At 47.7% G+C, this 20,406-nt stretch overlaps 1 protein-coding gene across 1 annotated transcript in view; it reads left to right on the top strand.

The window, feature by feature from the left end:
- Spx (Spliceosomal protein on the X) overlaps positions 1-20,406 on the top strand; it is a 195,325-nt gene that overhangs the window by 158,029 nt on the left and 16,890 nt on the right. The window contains exon 9 of the mRNA XM_050183523.3: positions 16,236-16,346. Coding sequence (XP_050039480.3) covers positions 16,236-16,346 — 111 coding nt within the window. The remainder of the gene's footprint in view (positions 1-16,235; positions 16,347-20,406) is intronic.

The raw sequence follows: 20,406 nt of genomic DNA, 5'->3' as shown, positions 1-20,406 counted from the left end.
GGCCCCATCACATTAGTCACTACCTAATAAATATTGACATACGAAAATGATGTGGAACTAACAAAGAGTACAAATTAGCAAGTATGGTGTTCTAACCCAATATTATGTCAAATGAGAAGATTGCAAACTTCAGTAAGAGAAATCCATGTACAGTCGCCAACCGTTTATTCGGACCACATGGGGACTGTGGAAATGTCCGAATAAACAGGTGTCCGAAAAAGCAGACTAAGAAAAAAAAGATCCTTGATTTCCACGCACTCATTCTGGCTCGGCAGTAGGCTTGAAAAAATCATGAATGCGCCGTTGCATGCTGTTCCGTTTACACGCAATCAGATAAGCCTGAATCACGGAGAGGGTCGTACGGTCACTATAGGTGGCTGAAAGCACAGTCACTGCTTGTGCATGCTCTGCATGCGACGGCAGCGTAGCACATGGTACGTTATCTTCCGACTCATCGTCCGGCGGTGCAGCAGAAACCTGACGAATGATCTCGCCGTCGTTGAGTTCTGCGCTTGTCAGTACGGAATCACAATGCAAGCACTGCGCAGGTCTCGGCAGAACATATTCGGCGTCAGTAGGGAGCACATCGGTAGGCGTCAAATCCCAGGCCTCCCGGCACCCGCTTGCCGGCATTCCCCAGCACTGTCTGCGCCATTAGACACATGACGCGATGTTTCCGTATGCCACGTTGGATCACTGCAACCTCGACACAGCACACAAAGCAAACATCACCATGCCGTCACGCCGACACCAGTTGCACAAACGAAAAACGTGGCCTACTCGCAGCGTCGTGCGCGAAGAAACAAGTCAGCTGCTGAATTGTCTTGACATGGCTTACTAAGCTGAAACCGGAACTGCTGTAGAGCCACTCTATCTAACCGGGCAGGAACGATGATGATGAGCAGGGATTTGCAGTAGCGCCACTTCGTGGGGCAGCAAGGAGGCTCCGTTCAATACGAAAATGTTGTTCAGCAAGTCGAACCATGCAGCGGTCAAAGTCGGTGCATGGTGCTCTCAATCGAATTGGCTCAAGGAGTGTCCGAAAAATCAGACGAGAGGTTGCAAGGTGTCCGAACTTTCGGCAGTTGTTAAACATTATGGTCTATGGGGAGAGTGGCGGTGCCGCAAGGCAGACCGAATAATCGAGCATGTCCGAATTTTTGGAGTCCGAAAATTGGGCGGCGACTGTAACTGCCAAAAAACGACATTTTTTTAAAATTTGCTAATAACTGCAACTTGTTTAAATTTGCACTCTACGCAGCTTTGCCTTTCTGGAAAAAAGAATTACAATGATAGCACAAGTAGAAGCAGAGATAATGCACCTCCAATACAGCATCGTCATCAAAATTGTGGTTTTGAGAAAACAACAAAAAACGTTTCACAACTGGTATATTAACAGAAAGCTTGAAATGGCACCAAAAGCCATCATGGCCGTTTCGCAGTTGCCGGTCAACAACATAGCACGCACTGCAATAATGTTCACTTCAAGAGGATTACACGTTTTCGGGCCCTCAATTCTCCGCGAGCCCAATCCCGACGCAACTTTACCGCTGATCTCGCAGACCACAGTCAATTTAGTAGCGATACCGTAATCTCGATCGCTCCGCACCAGCTACGCAGAACCACCCCAAATATTGCATGAGAAAACGCCGAGAAGATTGTTCACTGCTGCAAGTCCGACGACAACATACAGAGCAGCGGGCTTCGCAACCGAGGCCGTTGCATATCGGAGGTCCGATATGCCGACTCTTTTGCTCCGTGGCCATCGTAGATGCAATCTGGTTGAGTGTAGCTTGCTCATGTGCTCTTGTCTTATCCATTTCCTCTTCAGTTACGACAGCCGTGTCAGTTCTTACGCGAGTGGAACAGGCGCGTGTAGATGCATGATCCGGCAGAGCAGTTGAGGAATGCAAAACTGCATGAATTGCATGAATGCAAAACCAACCAACCATGAGGATGGTGTTTCGTTTAAGAGGTAGTTTCAATTAAGGGGGGACATAGGTTGTGGCGACCGAAAATTGCGAAAAAACTCAGTTTTTCTTTATTGCATTTTCGGAATGTACAGCTATTATTGCAGCTGCATTGTTAATTTCATCCCGATAACATCAGTATTTTAGCCACAGTGAGGCCTTATACAACATGTACTAGCTAAATTTCAGGCACAACTTGCAGTGAAACGGCACATTTTCCGAAATGCGCGCCTGCTCTTTCACATGTTCTAGCACGGACATCTTAATCTCATTTGAAAGAGCCAACTTTCCCCTTCAAATTCCCGCCATTTAGCCATTGGCCGCTTAGAAAATGCGCGGCAAAGAAAAGGTACTATAACGCCCTCCTATTCGTCACTCAGTGCACGTGACTTGGGCTTGCCTGCCGATTGGCGGAACTGCATGGCCATCGCCTGCTCCGCGCTTGGAGCCACGCATTGAGGCACGCCATCTTGCCCCAGTGTCAGCGAGGAAGCAGAACGCGATGTCTGAAACGGAGCGCAAATTTCGGAAGCCGCACAGGTTTGGTGCGAAAAAATGCGACGGACGCTCATCGAAAACTTCAAAAAACGCTGCTTGACACTGCAAAACGCCCAGGACGCCACAACCTCAGCGTCCGGTGCACAAATCGTCGATGCAGCAACAGCAGGCCTAATGACCTTTTCGGCTGCTGCAAATACTGTGACAAGTCCATCTGCCGCGGACCCTTCGACCAGTGCTCGTATACGGCAAGATACGATCTACCGGCAACCTTCCTAGCTGAAGGAGGAGGAAGTGAAAGTCAAAGCAAAGCTATCAAAGTTGTCTTCCGCTCCAGCGACAGAGAGGAAACGCGAGTTCGTGGGTGACAGTACCGACAATGCACTTTGCCCGCCTGATCGGACTACGTTTACAATTGTGGATTTGAGTGCCATGAACACTTAACTTTTGCAAACTGCAATATCTGCAATGGTGCCTTTGAAATTGTCCAAGACAAGCAGGAATACAGACTCGCTATGAAGCTGCATTTTATGTGTGCAAACTGTGGAGAGATTGCGTCGGTGTGGAGCTTGCCGATGCATTCACTGTGCTGAACGAATGAAACCCTTTGCTCTGAATGTTTTGGCTACGCATGCCATGCAGGCAACGGGGAACTGACAGACCGCGTTCAATGACCTTTTCTCGTTGATGGGCATCAGCCGTCGGACTCTTCACACGAAAACGTGGCAGAGCTGCATGAAAACGAAGTTGATGCCAGCAGCCGATCACGCGGTGCGTAATCTGACGAGTGACTGCGCGCGGTCGGTTCGCGAACTTTACGCCGAACTGAACTTGGGTCATACCGAGAACATCGCGGTGTCGTATGACGGGTCATGGATGACCCACGGTCATACATCCCATATCGGCGTCGGCACCCTGATCGAGTTGTTCAGCGGACTTGAGCTCGACTTTGTTGTATTGAGAAATTTCTGTGCTGGGTGCGAGTCGGGGCCTAAGGAGAGTGACCCTTCCTATGGAGTCTGGAAGAATGGCCACAAGTGTCAGAAGAACACTAATAAGAAAGCTGGGGAGATGGAGATGGAACCTGCGCTCATCCTCTTGAAGCGATCATTGGATCGGCACAATCTGCGGTATACAATGGTACTTAATGACGGGGACAGCCGCAGTTATCTTGCTTTACAAGATGATGAAGTGTATGGGTATATCCCAATTGAAAAAGAGGACTGCGTGAATCGTGTGGCAAAACACAGAGGCCCTGGACAAGAGTGTCTTGGCGAAAAGAGCCGCTTGACAGCAGACTTGATCTCCAAGTTAGCCTCATACTATGGATGGGCTCTGAAGACCCACAAAGGAGATGTAGATGCCACTAAAAATGCAGTGATGGCCACATGTTATCACATTACATCAAACGATGATGTGTCTAATCACACTCTTTGTCCATCAGGCCCAAACTCCTGGTGCATGCAAAATGCTGCAGTGGCCAAGGGTGAGCCAGTTCCGAAACATCCTCGAAAGCTTCCTCCTCATGTGTGTCAGGCTTTACGTCCCATATATGAACTTCTTTCAGACAAACTGCTGCAATGTTGCCAGCGTTCATTTGAAAACTTTTTGCAGCATTGCAGTTATTGCACATTATAGTATCAAGCTATGCAATAAAATTCACTTTCTGCTGAGCAGTTTTTTTTTCTATTGTCTTTGGAAACAATAGTGGCAGCACTGTCAATCTCCTGAACTAATGGACCTACAAGAAAAGTTATTGCATATTTGAAATCAGCACGAAAAACTAAGTAAGCTTGTTTATTTTCATCAGATTTGGCCATAAGATGCAGGAAATAATCACCACAACCCATGTCCCCCCTTAAGTGATTTCCATTTATCGAGATTCCACTATACACGCAAAGTGCCTCGAGCAACCAGTCGCACAGCAATTTTGCATGTATTTGCACGTATTTGCGACCTACACAGTTTACTTGGTAGATTGTCATAGTGTGCTATGGCTGAAATATTGACATACGAGATCAGAAACTTGGCAGATGAAGAGAATAATAGATGGTTTCAAAAAATGTAATTTTCAGAACACTAAATGTGTCAGTCATTTTAGGCCTAAAGACTCCTGTCCCCCATGGTAGTGAGGCCGTTTTTATAATTAGTTAGAAAAGTATTTCGGGGATTCTTTAAAAGAATGCAGCCTGTTGCTGTCGCAGTAAATGAGTTGAGAGATTCTTTATCAAAGGCTAGCATATGTTTGGTATTTCCAGCCCTAGGCATTTTGTTTGCTATAAAATGGGTAATTTTTTTCATCACCTTTGCACACTGCACTGTTGTGGGTTTATAAATCTGCTCAACATATGAAGAAATTTGATACACTCAAACTGCATTATAACGGGGAGCCAAACTTTGTGGAACATTAATGGGGACCCAAACTTTGTTAAATCCGTTATTGGTGTTTACTGCGATACTGTATACCCTGTAGAGTGCAGTAGGTAACGGCGCGGCCCGCCGAACCACTACACACTACCTATGCAATGAAAATTTTAATAAAACTGCAAAACTTTTTAGCACCGAGCGCAACAGTGATTACAATAGCTGCCTTTTGTTCTAATGTGATAGTCTTTTGCTCCTGCTTTGCACTTGGCTCGTTTATATTGTAAAAAAAATTGCAGCAGAAACCATCTCACAATAACTGTCGACGGTAATGCATTAGCATCGAATCAATATAGTGACACAACGAGTTATGTATGAGGCCTGTACTGCAGCAGGATTCCTCTTTTGCACTTCCCTTGGAACACTGGGGCCATCTAGCGCCGCCTGGAAGCCTGCGCATGGCCTCCGAAATGCATGGCGCGCCGGTGTGTGCGAACGCTGAGAAACACGTCATGCAGCAACTAGACTCCTCTCTCTCTCACTTTTTTCTGGATGCTCTGCGCCATCTAGTGGCACTGCTGAGAAGTCTGCGCATGGCCTCTGAGACTAGAAGCGTGGTACGCTGGTGGCTGCGAACACTGAGAAGTGGTCCCTCGCTTGCCACACACTCAGTGGCACATGCTCAGTGATCCAAGTTGGCAAGAGGTTCATAGAAGAGTGGCACATACCCAGTGAATTCATGGCATTGCTCACCAGAGCACTGGCATCAAAGGTGTTCAGCAAAAAGTGGCACATATTCAATTAATTTGTGGTGCAGCCTGCTAATGCGTCAGGTTGCTGTCCTTGAGGAATGCTTGTGACCTGCGTCTGATTTCGCTCAGTATCGGAGGTTTATAAAGGATCTTTTTCATCATTGTAAAGTGGCACATTCCCAGTTACCTTCGTTGGTATTGTGGGATTCTCACCCGTGCTCTTGGGACAAAGGAATGACAAGACAGTCGTGCAAACAATCACAAGGGCATTTATTGCACCTTTCATAGATCAATGCCTGCTAGCCGAGTTGCCATCCACAAAACATGCCGATGGGCGCGCGACAAATTTAGGAAGTCCAACTCACCGCGACCGGATAGCGAGCGAATATGTTCGCCCCATGCTCGATCCCAATGCCTGCTCGTTCGCGCGTACGGTCACGCGAACGGTGGCGCGTTCGAAGGAGGCCACGCGAGACGGTCTCGCAGAAGCATGGATCGGCGCACGCTCGGAACGTCTGTGCCACTTGCCGACCCACAGCCAAAGAGGAAGAGCCTTCTCCTTTTCGCACCCAGTTAACCCCGCCATGAGGCGGCGTTAGCAGCGCAACACTTGCGCCATCTCTCATACTGCGCTTCAGCCACACCGACCGCCGCAGGCACCAGGCCATGCGGTGAAGCCGGATCACAGGAGACGGGAACCATGCGGGAAAACATATCAGGGGACGCATGAAAGTCACGCATCCCCACATCCCCCAACCTTAAATCACTACATATTCCGACGAAACATGTCACACGGTTTAACATCAACGCGTGCTTCGCGAACAAGGTAGTACATGCAACAGTGGCCGCGCCGAGGAAATGTCCACACGCTATCCATAACATGCGAGCCGACATTGTCCTTGGGTACACCGCTGGCGTCCGCTGGTCACAGCAGCAGCTTTGCAAACTCGACGGCATGATTCCAGGCCAGGACTCCGGAAATGGCGACGCAGTAGTCGGTATGAGCAAGCGTCGCTCGCGCCGACATGCCTTGCTGGTGAGAGCCGCAGTAGCTGTCAGTGACCGCCGGCTCTTTTCTCCACCGCCAAGGGTTGCGAGCTGGATACAGGCGGCCGCTGAAATCGCTGCGCCGAACTGGCCACAGCATCACCATCGCCCGGGGTGGCTCGATCGTAGTCCGGGGCAGCAGCGCAGACAATGTGCAGGTGACAGCAAACCAGGGGTGACTCCGCTCACGCTGCATACACTCAACACACTCGGCAAACACTAAAGTAGTGCAAGGGAGAGGAATTCTGCATGCATATTGCCTGCATGGTACATGCATATTGCCCGCGCGTATGGTCACGCAAACAGTGGCGCGTTCAAATGAGCCCTCGCAAGACGGTCTTGCGGAAGCACGGATCGGCGCACCCGTGGAACATCCACGCCACTTGCCGACCCGCAGCGAAAGAGGAAGAGCCTTCTCCTTTTCATGCCCAAGTAACCCCGCCGTGAGGCGCCGTTAGCAGCGCAACACTCGCGCCATCTCTCGTACTGCGCTTCAACCACACCGACCGCCGCGGGCGCCAGGCCACGCGGCGAAGCCGGATCACAGGAGACGGAACATATCAAGGGACGCGTGAGAGTCGCGCATCCCCACAATATCAAAGGTGTTCATTGAAGAAGAGGGGCACCGACCTACTGGCACACACCCAGTGAGCCAAGTTGGCAGTTGAGCAGCACAGACCAAATGGCACATACCTAGTACTCCAAGTCGGTGTCAAAGAGTTTCTTCGAACAGCTGTACCTATGCAGTCTCGCAGTGACCTATGTTGGGTGAGAGAGGTTCGTTGAAGAGCAGCACATTGTACACATTGCCACATAATCAGTAACTCAAGTTGGTCCGGTGGTTGGTTTCAAACCCTGTTACCTCAGCACAGCTCAGCACAGCAGCCCAATGCACAAACCATTCGATCACTGAATACGCAGTGACCCAGTTAGGCGGAAAAATGATTAGATACAAGCTTACATACAAACAAACATAGGTAGCTAGCCCCCGTAAAGTGCGTGAAGTACGAACTCCCCAGTCAGCCAGGTAGGCAAGAAAACAGGTACAAATTGGGACGGATGGGCGGGTGGATGGACAAACAGGCGGGCGGGCAGGCGCAAGGGCGCACAGGCCATGCCTCCCATCAGCGCGCTGGTCTTTTGCACTTCGGCACTAGCCATACGCAAGCAGCGGTTTACAGTCGAACTTCTCTGTCTCACTGTGACACTTTGCACAGGCTGGCACAGCTGAGCTGGTTCACCGCAGCAGCTCGAAACTCCTGCATTCCCATGTTGATTACGCTGTCAAGCAGCACTGTTCTCCCTCACTGCCATGCACACAAGCAGCGACTCACTATCACACTTCTCCACTGACCTCTTTCTTACTGTACTGCACAGGCAGGCACAGCTGGGCATGGGCTCCCGAGATCTCCCCTGTGCAATCTCGGAGGCCAAGCCCAAGCCGTAACCAGCTGCACCTCCCCGTGCGAGTCACACTGTGCGTGGCAGTGTGAAGGTTGTCACTTCTCTTGCTCTCTCTGCAGTATGCTGCTTGAGCTAGCAGAGGGGTGTGGCCTCCAAGACTGCATTCGCTCTGGAGATTGTATTGGCGCAGGGCTGAAGCACAGGGCTGCTTGGAAGAAGTATTCAAGCGCTTAAACTGGGAAGGCTTAACAGTGAGGATCAACTAAGAATACCTCAGCAACCTTCAGTTTGCAGATGACATTGTCCTGTTGAGCAACACTGGGGACTAGTTACAACAGATGATTGAGAATCTTAACAGAGATAGTTAAGAGAGCTTAAGAGTGGGTTGAAGATAATTCTCGATAGCCGGGCAAGGGAACAAGAGTTCAGGATTGCCAGTCAGCCTCTAGAGTCTGTGAAGGAGTACCTTTACCTAGGTCAATTACTCACAGGGAACCCTAATCATGAGAAGGAAATTTACAGAATAAAAATGGGTTGTAGTGCATACGGCAGACATTGTCAGATCCTGTCTGGAAGCTTACAATTATCATTAAAAGATAAGTGTACAATGGAAGAAAGGAAGCTATCATGAAAAGCGCCGGCAGCGGGAAGCGAATGTCTCATCGGTCTCTTGCTCCAATGGGTCACCGAAACTAGAGATTACGCAATCTCCAATACTTACATGATGCCACGTCATCTCGGCACGCCCAACCTTTGCACAAGGGGCAGGTTACGTCTAGAGCAGAATACGTGGCTGTACGTGCGCTCAGCCGCGTTTACAGTTATGTGCAGCCATGACTGAGATGCGCGCCAGCATACACACCCCCATCCACCCCCCACTCCCCCACCCCCTTTGTTAACACCTTTGCATGCGCTTGATCGCGTTACTGCGACCACACTACCCTCCCCCTCTTTCTCTTTGCTCGCTTGGGAAAGTGGAACTCGTGAAGCCACTTTCTTATGCCATCTTCACACACTTTCCCTCTTATTTAAAACAAACAGGGTGCAGGGCGCAATAGAGTCTTATTACACTTGGACTTTATGCTGAACATGATGTGGCTCCACTTCGGCAGTCACTCTTGTCTCGCTGAGCGTGATTTGATAGCTGTGTTTGCAAGCAGCCACTTATAATTCAATGATTTGACCATCTGCATCCGCAAAAGTTTCCGTTTATTGTCTCTGCATTCCTTTGTGATGGCAGTGAAATTTCGTTATATTGAAATTGCATACAAACACACTTCGTTATATTGAGGCTCTAAAAATATTGACAAGCGTACTTGTTTATCTTCATCGGTTGACGTACCATGTTTCACCGCCTAACCAATGTTATCGCACTGTGCAGGATATGCTTGCATGTATCAGAAGTTTCTCGAAAGTTATTGATGGTTCTATCCACTGTATGTTGTCACCGAACCTTGCGTAATCTGATTTCCTCGTGCAATGCGAGAGGTATAGAACTTTCTGAAAGACACGCAGGTCCCAGTGATTACTCTGGAACCTCCGATGACTGATGTATAAAAGCTGACGCGCTTGACCCGCTAATCAGATTTCAGACGATCGCTGACTGTGTTCGCCACTGTCGTGCTTTAAGCTTAAATTGCTTTTGAGGGCACAAGTTCACTCAGTAAAGATTTAGTTTCATCATTCACAGTTTTGCTACTGTGTTCGTCACAATCACTACCGCGTGACATCTGGTGGAGGTGCTTTACGTTCATGTACTGAACGCCCCCACAAAGCCACGATCCAAGCCCGAAACCCCTGACAACATCAACGTTGCCCAAGACCAGCGAGCTAGCTGCAGACTGCAAGGACTGCCCCTGGAGCATGGACTTCTGCCTGATTCGACCAGGAAGACGGTGGCCAGATCGACAACCACAATGACAGCCCCAGCGTACCCCATCGTGCTTCAACAACCCAGGGAGCCCCCTACCTTCCGTGGAGCTCCGTTGGAGAATCCAGAAACCTGGCCCGAAACCTTCAAAAGGATCTCGGTGTTCAACAACTATACTTCTGAAGACAAGCTGTGCCACATGTACTTCTCCTTGGAAGATGCCACGAGGACATGGTTCGAGAGCCGAGAATCCACCCTTACAACTTAGGAGCTTTTCTGAAGTAACTTCCTGAGGACCTTCATGAGCATGGTGCGGTAAGAAAGGGCCAAAGTTTTATTGGAAGCCTGAGTGCAGCTACCGAACGAGAACATTGCCATACTTACGGAAGAAATGTGCCATTTATTCCGCCACGCTGACCCAGTAATGCCCAAGGAGAAGAAAGCTTGCCTACTCATGCGTGGTATGAAGGAAGAACTTTTCGGCTGAATGTACGAAGCCCACCAAAGACCGTCGACGAGTTTCTTCGCGAGGCCGCCAGCATCGAGAAAACACTCGAAATGTGGAACCGGCAATTCAACCGCCGCAGAAACTGTACAAACTACGCCGGAGTTCAATCCCTGGCCACTGACGATCTGTGTGAGGCTATCAGAGCGGTCGTACGGGAAGAGCTCCAGAAGTTGTACCCAAGGTCGCAGCCTCAAGTGGTCTCAATTGCCAAAATTTTCAAAGAAAAGGTCCAGCGATTGCTTGAAGTTTCTGAGGTTCAACCACAATCACCGCAGCCCCAGCTGGAAGCGATGAGCTACGACATTGTCGCCCGCGGTGAAGGTCCCCTTCCCCAACCGCACCAGGGCCCTTTAACATCGCAATGCCGTCGTCGACTGCTGCCACCGCCAGCACGCCCACCCGTCGCCCAGCGCTGTTGCCCAGCCCCTACCACCGTCCGTTCTCCTATCATTGCGGGCAAGCCGGCCATGTGTACCGCCAATGCCCATACCACAACTTGGGGCTGCAAGGGTTCGCTGTAAATGCACCGCACTTGGGAAGGTGAACACCCTCGTGACATCGCCGACTACCTCACCACTACTCAGTGGAGCCCTCGACGATTGTTCCGTTCGCCGTTACCAGGCCACTACCTGTCGCCGCAGCGCCGTCCATACACTGAGCCAGCCCGGGGCCGGTCTGCAAGCCCATGTCTGGAAAACTAAAAGCAGCAACCGATGGAGGTGTAGTTACTGTTCGTCGAAATGATAAAAATCCTCCACCGCCGACGAAGACGCCGATGAGGCTATCTCGACAACATAACAAAGACATGCCGCCATCCCAATGAAGCCTGGAAGCACAGAACACACCGACCAAGGACTTGATACCGTGACGTACCAGCCACGCATCAACGCAACGCAGCTGCGATCCGACGCAGAGACCTAACTGCAACGCATGACAAAGAACCACCGACCTCTATGTGCTTCTTGATGGCCATGCAGTCATCGCCTTAGTGGACACAGGAGTTGACTACTCCTTGATGAGTGGACCTCTTGCCACCCAGTTGAAGAAAGTTAAGACTGCATGGGGAGGTCCTCAAATCCGGAAGTTGGAGGACACCTAATAATGCCAACTGGAATCTGCACAGCAAGAATTACCATTCATGACTGGACTTACCCTGCCACCTTGGTTACCCTCCAACAGTATTTACAAGACGTCATTCTCGGCATGGACTTTCTGAACGAACACTGCGTAATCATCGACCTGAAGTCGAAGTCGATAACACTGTCAGAAGATCAAGCGATACTGCTGAATAGCTGTCATGGTCACCGCGCCTTGAGAATGTTCAAGGATCAAGTCAGCATCCCGCCCTGCTCCAGCATTGTCATTTCCATTGGCACCAAAAGACCTGCAGAGATAGAAGGCGTCACCAAAGGTGACCAACGTCTACTGCTCGACCATGAAATTTGCATCGCAAGAGGGATCGCTCGACTGAACAGAGGAAAAACGGAAGTATTGCTTACAATCTTGAGCTAGGAGTTCAAGCACATCAACAAGGGCACGACGATCGCACACATTGAGGAAATTCTGGAAACCAGCAATGCGTTTGTCCTCTCGGATTCTGCCGCATCTACCTCGACGACTGTAGTTCCCGAGCCAGACTTCGACATAAATCAAAGTCTCCCCATGATTAAGCAGCAACAGCTTAGAAGTCTGCTCCGACAATACAAGGACTGCTTTTCGATGTCATCGAGGATTCGGCAAACATCAGTCGCAAAGCATCGCATAATAACCAGAGTGCACTCGACCACTCCGCCAGAGCCCTTACCGAGTTTCGATGTGAGAACATGAATCTATAACATAACAAGTCGAGGAAATGCTGCGCGACAACATCATCCTGCCATCGAAAAGCCCGCGGGCATCTGCTGTTGTCTTGGTGAAGAAAAAGGACGGAAGCCTACGTTGCTTCGATTATCGTCGACTGAACAAGATCACTAAGAAGGACGGGTACCCCCTCCCACAGATAGACGACGCATTGGATCGGTTCTGCAACGCTAAATACTTCTCATCGATGGATCTCAAGTCTGGCTACTGGTAAATAGGTAAATAGAAGTCGATGAGAGAGATCGCCAAAGGACCACCTTCATCACGCCAGACGGCCTCGACAAGTTCAAGGTCATGCCATTGGGACTGTGCTCGGCACCTGCAATGTTCCAGTGCATCATGGACACCTGTGTTGGCAATACTGAAGTGGCAGACCTGTCTTGTTTACGTGCATGATGCCAGAAATTTCTAAGACCACCTTAGGCGGTTTGCGACAGTACTAGAGGCCATCAAGTCACAGGGCTTACTGTCAAACTGGAAAAGTGCAGTTTCGTTTACGATGAGCTGCTGTTCCTTGGCCACATCATCAGCAAATATGGAGTCTGCCCCGACCCGCAGAAGAGAGCTGCCATCGCAAAGTTCCCGCAGCCCATAGACAAGAAAGCAGTGCATAAATTCCTTGGCATGTGTGCCTACTACAGGCGCTTTGTGAGGGACTTTTCATACATCGCTGAGCATTGACACATCCAACTAAATGTGATGTCGAGTTGAAGTGGGAAACGTTGCAGGCCGACTCATTTCAAGAACTCAAACGACTCATGTAGTCGCCACCGGTACTTGCGCACTTTGATGAGGACGCCGATACGAAAATCCACACTGGCGCCAGTAGCCTAGGCCTCGGTGCTAAGTCCAGAGGAAAGACAGACTTGAACAGGTGATAGTTTACGCTAGCCGATCGCTGTCAAAAGCAGAAGGCAATTATTCTACAACTGAAAAGGAATGCCTTGCCATCATTTGGGCTGCAGCGAAATTCCGCCCTTACCTATATGGCAAGCCATTCAAAGTCGTCAGCTACCACCGTATGTTGTGTTGGCTAGCGAAATTAAAGGACCCTTCAGGACGCCTGGCGCGGTGGAGCCCCTTACTGCAAGAATATGACATCAGTGTAACCTACAGCTCCGGACGAAAACACTCTGATACCGATTCCCTATCACGCATCCCCATTGAACCGCCGCCGCAAGATAACGATGATGACAACACTTTCCTTGGAATAATAAATGCGGAAGACTTCACTGAACAGCAACGTGCTCAGCAGACTGTGCTTAAAAACCCCGTTGAGTACTTGAAAGGGCACACTGACGTCCCTAGCGAGGATTGTCTTTGTTCTTGCTTAAAAAAACCTACTAGTAAAGAAGACCTTCTCATTAATCCACACCAACTATATTCTTGTTGTTCCCTCAGCGCTGCATCCAGAAGTACTCCATGCCCTACAAGACGATCTGACCGCTGGGTACCTCAGATTCTCTTGGACGCTATCGAGGATACAGGAATAAGTATTACTTGCCGCATCTGACTGCCGACGTCGCCCGTTACGTCAAGACATGCCGTGACTGTTAGGGACGCAAGACACTACCGACAAGGCCAGCGGGATTACTACAGCCGATCGAGCCTCCTTGCCGACCATTTCAGCAGATCAGGATAGACTTGTTGGGGCCCTTTTCAACGTCAACAACTGGAAATAAGTGGATCGTCATGGCAACGAACTACTTCACCCGCTTCACTGAAATGAAAGTACTGCCAAAAGGCAGCATAGCCGAAGTGGCGAAATTCTTCGTTGAGAACATCCTGCTGCGACGTGGCGCCCAAGAAGTCCTCATCACCGACAGGAACGGCCTTCACAGCGAAGCTCGCCCAAGCCATTCTGCTATACAACCAGACAAGCTACAAGTGGACAACTGCTTACCACACGCAGACGAATGGTCTTACAAAGCGCTGGAATACAACCCTCGCCAACATGCTAGCAATGTACGTCTACAACGAACACAAGGCCTGGGATGCCATCTTGGCGTACGTAACCTTCATTTACAATACGGTGGTGCAAGAAACAACACAGATCACGTTCAAGCTGGTTTACGGCAGGAACCCGACGACTCTCGACACCATGCTGCCGCACATCACCGACGAAGAGGATCTTGACATCACCACTTATCTCCAGCTTGCCGAAGACACCTGACAGCTCGCCCGCCTATGGATCCAGAGCCAGCAGAGGACTGACAGCCAACACTACAACCTTCAGTGACGCTACGTCGAGTACCAGCACGGCGACCACGTTTGGGTTTGGACCTCAATACGCCGACGAGGACTTAGCGAGAAGTTTTTACGCCGCTATTTCGGACCCTACAAGATAATCCGACGCATTGGCGAGCTCGAATATGAGGTCGTACCAGATGGCATTTCACTATCACAGCGGCACCGCTCACGACCTGAAATAGTCCATGTTGTGCACCGCCGTTCTACCAGCGCCAATGAACTTTGAAACTTTGCGTAACTGACCTTCGGACTTTCTTCCTTTTTTTTTACTGTGTTACTTTGACTGTTTCTTTTCGTTGTTTTGTTACTTTTGTTTAAGAAGTGTCTATTTGCATTTCGCTCTCTTATGTTTGTTCTATGGAGAAGAGATTATGAAAAGTTTAATGCTTTGTTATATCGAGAATTTCATTTTGTTGAGGTTTGTTATATCGAGGTTTAACTGTATAACAAAATTTCATTGCTGCGGGTGCAAATGGTCAGATGGTTGAATTACACACAGTTGCTTGTGAATGCACCTTTCAAATTATGTGCCAAGCAATAGAGAATGGCCAATGAAGTGGAGCAGCATCTGATAAACATGATTAGTGGTACTGAGCGCAAGACCCTCTTGCCGTTATGTTTGTTTTGTTTTGAGTACAAGTGCAATGAGATTCAATTGCGCGACTGTTGCTGTGGGTGCGAGGGGAAGCGTTGGAGGAGGGTGAGCCAAGAAAGGTGGTAGCTTGATGTGTACACTTATCTTCCCGCCCGCACAAGTGGGGAAGCATGCAGTAAGGTGATCAAGTACGTGCTGGGGTCAGCTGGTGAGTGTGCATCCTCCTACTTCAGTTGTGCATGGTAGTCGACACGGATGAGTGGACCGTATGCCCTGCTTGGAGGTAATCTGTGGCGAGTGCAAAGATTGGGTTGGCCGAGATGACTGGCTACATCATGTGCGTTGTCCTCCCATGGATATAGTGCTGGTGGTCATGTAATCTCAAGTTTCAGAAATGCTTTGAAGTGATAGGCTGGCGAAGTGTTCAGTTCCCTCTGCCTGCACTCTTTATCACCCCAGTATTGTGGCAGCAAGCATTACTGGTCATCAAGTGAGATCGGTTCATGTTTGTCTTTGTGCATGACACCATGCTTGTTATATTAATTAGTAAGCAAATGTTTACTGCAATTTAATGGCCAATAAGATGACTGACCTTTCAGTAGTTTTTTTAATAATGTGCTATCACTATCAATGCTTCACCTTTTTGGTTTCTATGTATGTCCTCTAAAAATTTCTAAATATGTCCTGTCTTTTCATTGACACACTGTTTCTCGACTACTGGATTCTGGATCGTTATTTGTCTCGTGACTCTTCACCCACTGTTTCCTTTCATCAGAACAAATGTAGAACATGCTCTCTTTGTGTGTGTGGTTTTTTTCAGTCGACAGTAACCCTTTCACTTACACACACTGGCATTTATCAGCTGGAGATTTCTTCAACAATGTTCTACTCTCAAAATTAAGGTGTTAGGTCAGTTCATTACTTGAGAAGTGATGCATAAATTTTTTTTTCTTGCTTTAGCATCTTGTCGGCAGCAAATATAAGTGTATAGCATGGTTGCATAAGAGCTTGCATGACTCAACTTGCTTTGTGCCACCTACAAACAAGCAAATGTCCAAACAGTGGCTAGGACAAGTGTTTACCATGGCACACCTAAGGCTTTTACCTGGCTGTGCAGGTCCCCCTGGGATGCCCCCACCATTCCCTCCACCGCCCGGCATGCGGCCACCGCCTCCACCGCCGCCGCAGTTTGGGCAAAGACCACCGCCACCACCGCCGCCAGCATTTGGTAAGTGGCTGCTGTCTTGTGCTGTCGCAGATGTATTCCTTGCAACATACTGCGTCTTGATTGCATCTCGTGATTCATCCAGTGGCAAATTCGAGTAATTGGCCAGCTGCACTGAATTCATTGCAACTTCCAGTGGATTGTGTTCTCATACATCTGAAACAACCAGCAAGTAGTGCAGTCAAATCTCGTGCAATAAATTCTACATTGCTGGCCAGTGACTCGCAAGAGTTAAAGGGATACATAAAGAGAAATACTAAATCAATTCAGGCTAATAAAGTATTCTTTAAAAACGATTTTTGTTCATTCCATGATAACAGGTTAGTCTTTGGAAGAGAAAATGAAGGTCTGTTTAAATTTTGCACTGAACACTCGACGACGGAATGGTATTTGGGCTCAGTTGGCTCAGTGATAGTTCTCAAACTATCCATGTTAAATCTTTCATCGCCTTATTATTTATTCGTACATACTGCAGCCCTAGACAGCTATTGCAGAAGTGGGCACAAGGTGGAAAAAAGAACGCACCAGAAAAAAAAAAGAACCTAATAATTGATGTTAGACAGATAAGTGTTTTCGTCGTGACCGCTGTGCACGTGGTGGAGGGGTGTTTATTCTTGTCCACAATGGTATCCCAAGCGTGCAAATGGAATTTCCGGATAATGAAACTGAATCGATCTTTTGTAAAGTAAGGCTACCGAATGGGAAAGCAATTGTTCTTGGGTCATCTTATAGGCCTCCTGGTCCTTCTGTAGAACCACTAGTTCATTTAGCCAATTTTCTTGAAACTATTAACAATGAATGCCTTGTTCTAGGGGGGTACTTTAACCTTCCGGATATTGACTGGTCAGCTGGGGAACCAAGGGATACTGCTCGAGGGAACCTATACTCAACTTTCTTTGATATTTTAGATCAGAACACTTTTTATCAGTATGTGCACGAGCCATCACGCACTGACGGAACAGGTCACATACTCAACCTTTTGCTCTGTAATGTGCCTGATGTTGTACACAATGTACGGGTGTTGTCAGGTTTGAGCGATCACAACGTTGTTCTAGCAGATTTATCAGTTCTGTATGTGAAGGTTGCAAAAACACCTAGTCGAAAGATTTATGCCTACAGCAGGGCCAACTACGAGGCGATTAGCGTTGCTTTCGAGTTGTTCTTTCCAACTTGCAGATGCACTCGCAGATAATCTAGATATCGAACAACTGTGGAATACTTTCAAATTGAAATTGTTCGAACTACGTGAAGCTTTTGTCCCATCACTAGTTATATCAAGTAGGCGAGCTCGAGACAAACCCTGGTTTAACACAGAGTTACTTGCCCTTGTTCGACGACAGCGACGAAACTATCAAAGATATAAGGCGCCTAATTCGCCAGAGCATTTGGCCTTGCTGAAAGCAACAAAAACTGAATTTAGGCAAAAGTCCGACATCGCTAAGGACTTCTATTTCATTAATCTAGGAGAAAGACTTGTCAGGGATACCAAAGAACTTTGGAGGTATGTGAAGCGTAATGGCAAAGACAACAGATCAATACCTGCTTTGAAAAATGAGGAAACTATTATTCATGATAATGAGTCTAAAGTTGAAATTTTTAGCCGTTATTTTTCATCTGTCTTTGTGCCGTCTAGCTCACGTACTGTCTATTTTGAATTACCTGCTGAAATAGACCCCATGCCAGAAGTCGCCTTTTGTGTCGAAGGTATCCGTAAATTATTAAAAGATGTGAACCAGGCTAAGGCATGCGGCCCTGATGACATTCCTGCCGCTGTCATAGGGAACTGTGCGGACACGTTATGCTTTTATTTCGTCCGGGTGTTTCAGAAGTCCCTCAATGAAACTGATATGCCAGATGATTGGAAATTAGCGCGAGTCGTGCCCATACATAAGAGTGGGGTGCGTAACTCCGTTCAGAACTACAGGCCCGTTTCCTTAACTAGTATAACCTGCAAAATTATGGAGCATGTAATATACAGTTGTGTTATGGCCCACTTAACTAAGCATAATCTCTTAAGTCCCTGCCAACATGGTTTCAGGCGTGGTTTATCTTGCAATACACAGTTGGTAGAGTTTATTCATGATTTAGCCTCGGCAGTTGATAAGCAACAAGTTGTGGACTGCATTTTCTTGGATTTCAGTAAAGCGTTTGATGTAGTCGCACAGTCTCCTACTCTCCAAATTAAAAGCTTATAACTTGGATGGTAAAATAATAGCGTGAATTGCCGAATATTTGTCATTGCGGAAACAGGCTGTGGTTCTGAACGGTATATCTTCGCAATATGCATCAGTTACGTCGGGAGTTCCCCAAGGCTCATTGTTGGGGACACTGTTGTTTTTGTTGTATATTAATGATATTTCAGCTGGTATACAGTCTTCATTCAGGATGTTTGCCGATGATTGTGTTGTTTGATTGAGTCGTAGATGCCATTTCCGATTCACAAATTCTGCAAGTTGACCTAAACACTATAGCAGACTGGTGTGTGCGTTGGGATATGTCATTAAATATAAATAAGGCTGTTCATGTCACCTTTACAAGAAAACGAGCTAATCATCCCTATAGGTATAGAATTCATGATTCAACTTTAAAAATAAGCAAGGAATTTAAATATCTAGGTGTGTTTTTTACTTCTGATTTACGATGGAACAAGCATGTTAATTATATTGGAAATAAGGCAGCATCAGTTTTGGGATTCTTGCGGCGCAATTTTAGTCATTTACCGAGTAACTTAAAGACGCAGTTGTACTTCAGTCATGTACGTTCAATACTTGAATATGGATGTGTTTGTTGGGACCCACACACATCTGAGCTTATAAACAAATTAGAAAAAATCCAGAATAGGGCAGTTAGATTTGTTCTTGGTAACTATAGCCGGCAGCTTAGCATGACAGAAAGCAAACTTAAACTTAAATGGCAAGAGCTGAAGGATCGTAGAAGGCATATCAGATTAAAATTTTTCCACGATATTTATTATTCTAAAACAGGCATAAACCGCGAAAAATATATCCAGGCACCACACTATATATCTAGGCGACTTGACCACTGTTTGAAGGTCAGGGAATTTTCTTGTAGGGGTGACGTCTTCCGTTATTCTTTCTTTGTTAGAACTGTTCGAGATTGGAACAGTTTGCCATCGAGCATTGTATATATTACAGAAAATGATGCTTTTTTCCATGCGTTGAAATAATTTGTTGATGTATTCATTCAAGTTTGTAACCTCCCTGCTGTAATGCCCTACGGGGCGATGCAGGTAACTAATAAATAAATAAATAAATAAATAAAATACTGTAAGAGGAGCAAAACGGAAGCATGCGACCATGTAATCAGTTCTGCAAGGAACCTTTCCAAAGGAAGATAACGAATATATCCAGATAACAGGATGTCTACCAACTGGGAAAACAGGGAATTGTCAGGATTTTGAATAGTCTGGAAATACTCAGGGAAGACTCGGGGAATTTGTGCTTCTTTCAGGAAAAATTTGCTGTAATTTTATTGAACGGAAATGAAAGTCGCGGTAATGCTGGCTCGAGTAACAGTGAGGAATGGTAATGAATCGTCTTTGACACCGCGTTGATGGCTGGAGAAGTTGCCATTGTATAGTCAATGACTGACTTTCCAGGCACGGCATCACCACTTACCCCATAGTCAATGTATAAGAATGTCTGAAATTTTGGACACAAGAACCCTTCACCGTTCGATTTTCTGCACTTTTTAACGTGACCGCAATTCTGAAACAGCATTAATCAACGCCACCACTGCTGTCATGTTGATTACCTCGCCGCCTCGAACCGGCACTCTCGCTTGCAGATCCACTCGCAGCAGTAGCTGCCACTGCCGCAACGCTAGGCCTAGCTGCCTCGGCGTTTGCTATTAAAGCTTCCGGCAGTTTGGTGCCGTGGTTTTCATAAAAACAATTCACAGCTGTCAGCAATGGCACCGTGGTCCTGGCGATTGGCTTCGAAGCTCAGAAACCACTGCGCGTTGCATAATGTCGGTTCCCGAAACCAGCTTCGCCTCAATACAGCAATCTTACGGGCTTCACCGCTAAGTATTGCGGTGAAGC

This window comes from Dermacentor andersoni, chromosome 3, assembly GCF_023375885.2.
Source record: "Dermacentor andersoni chromosome 3, qqDerAnde1_hic_scaffold, whole genome shotgun sequence".
NCBI classification, from domain to species: domain Eukaryota; kingdom Metazoa; phylum Arthropoda; class Arachnida; order Ixodida; family Ixodidae; genus Dermacentor; species Dermacentor andersoni.
The sequence above is the reverse complement of the archived record's forward strand: the minus strand, read 5'-3'. Positions and strand labels throughout refer to the sequence as shown.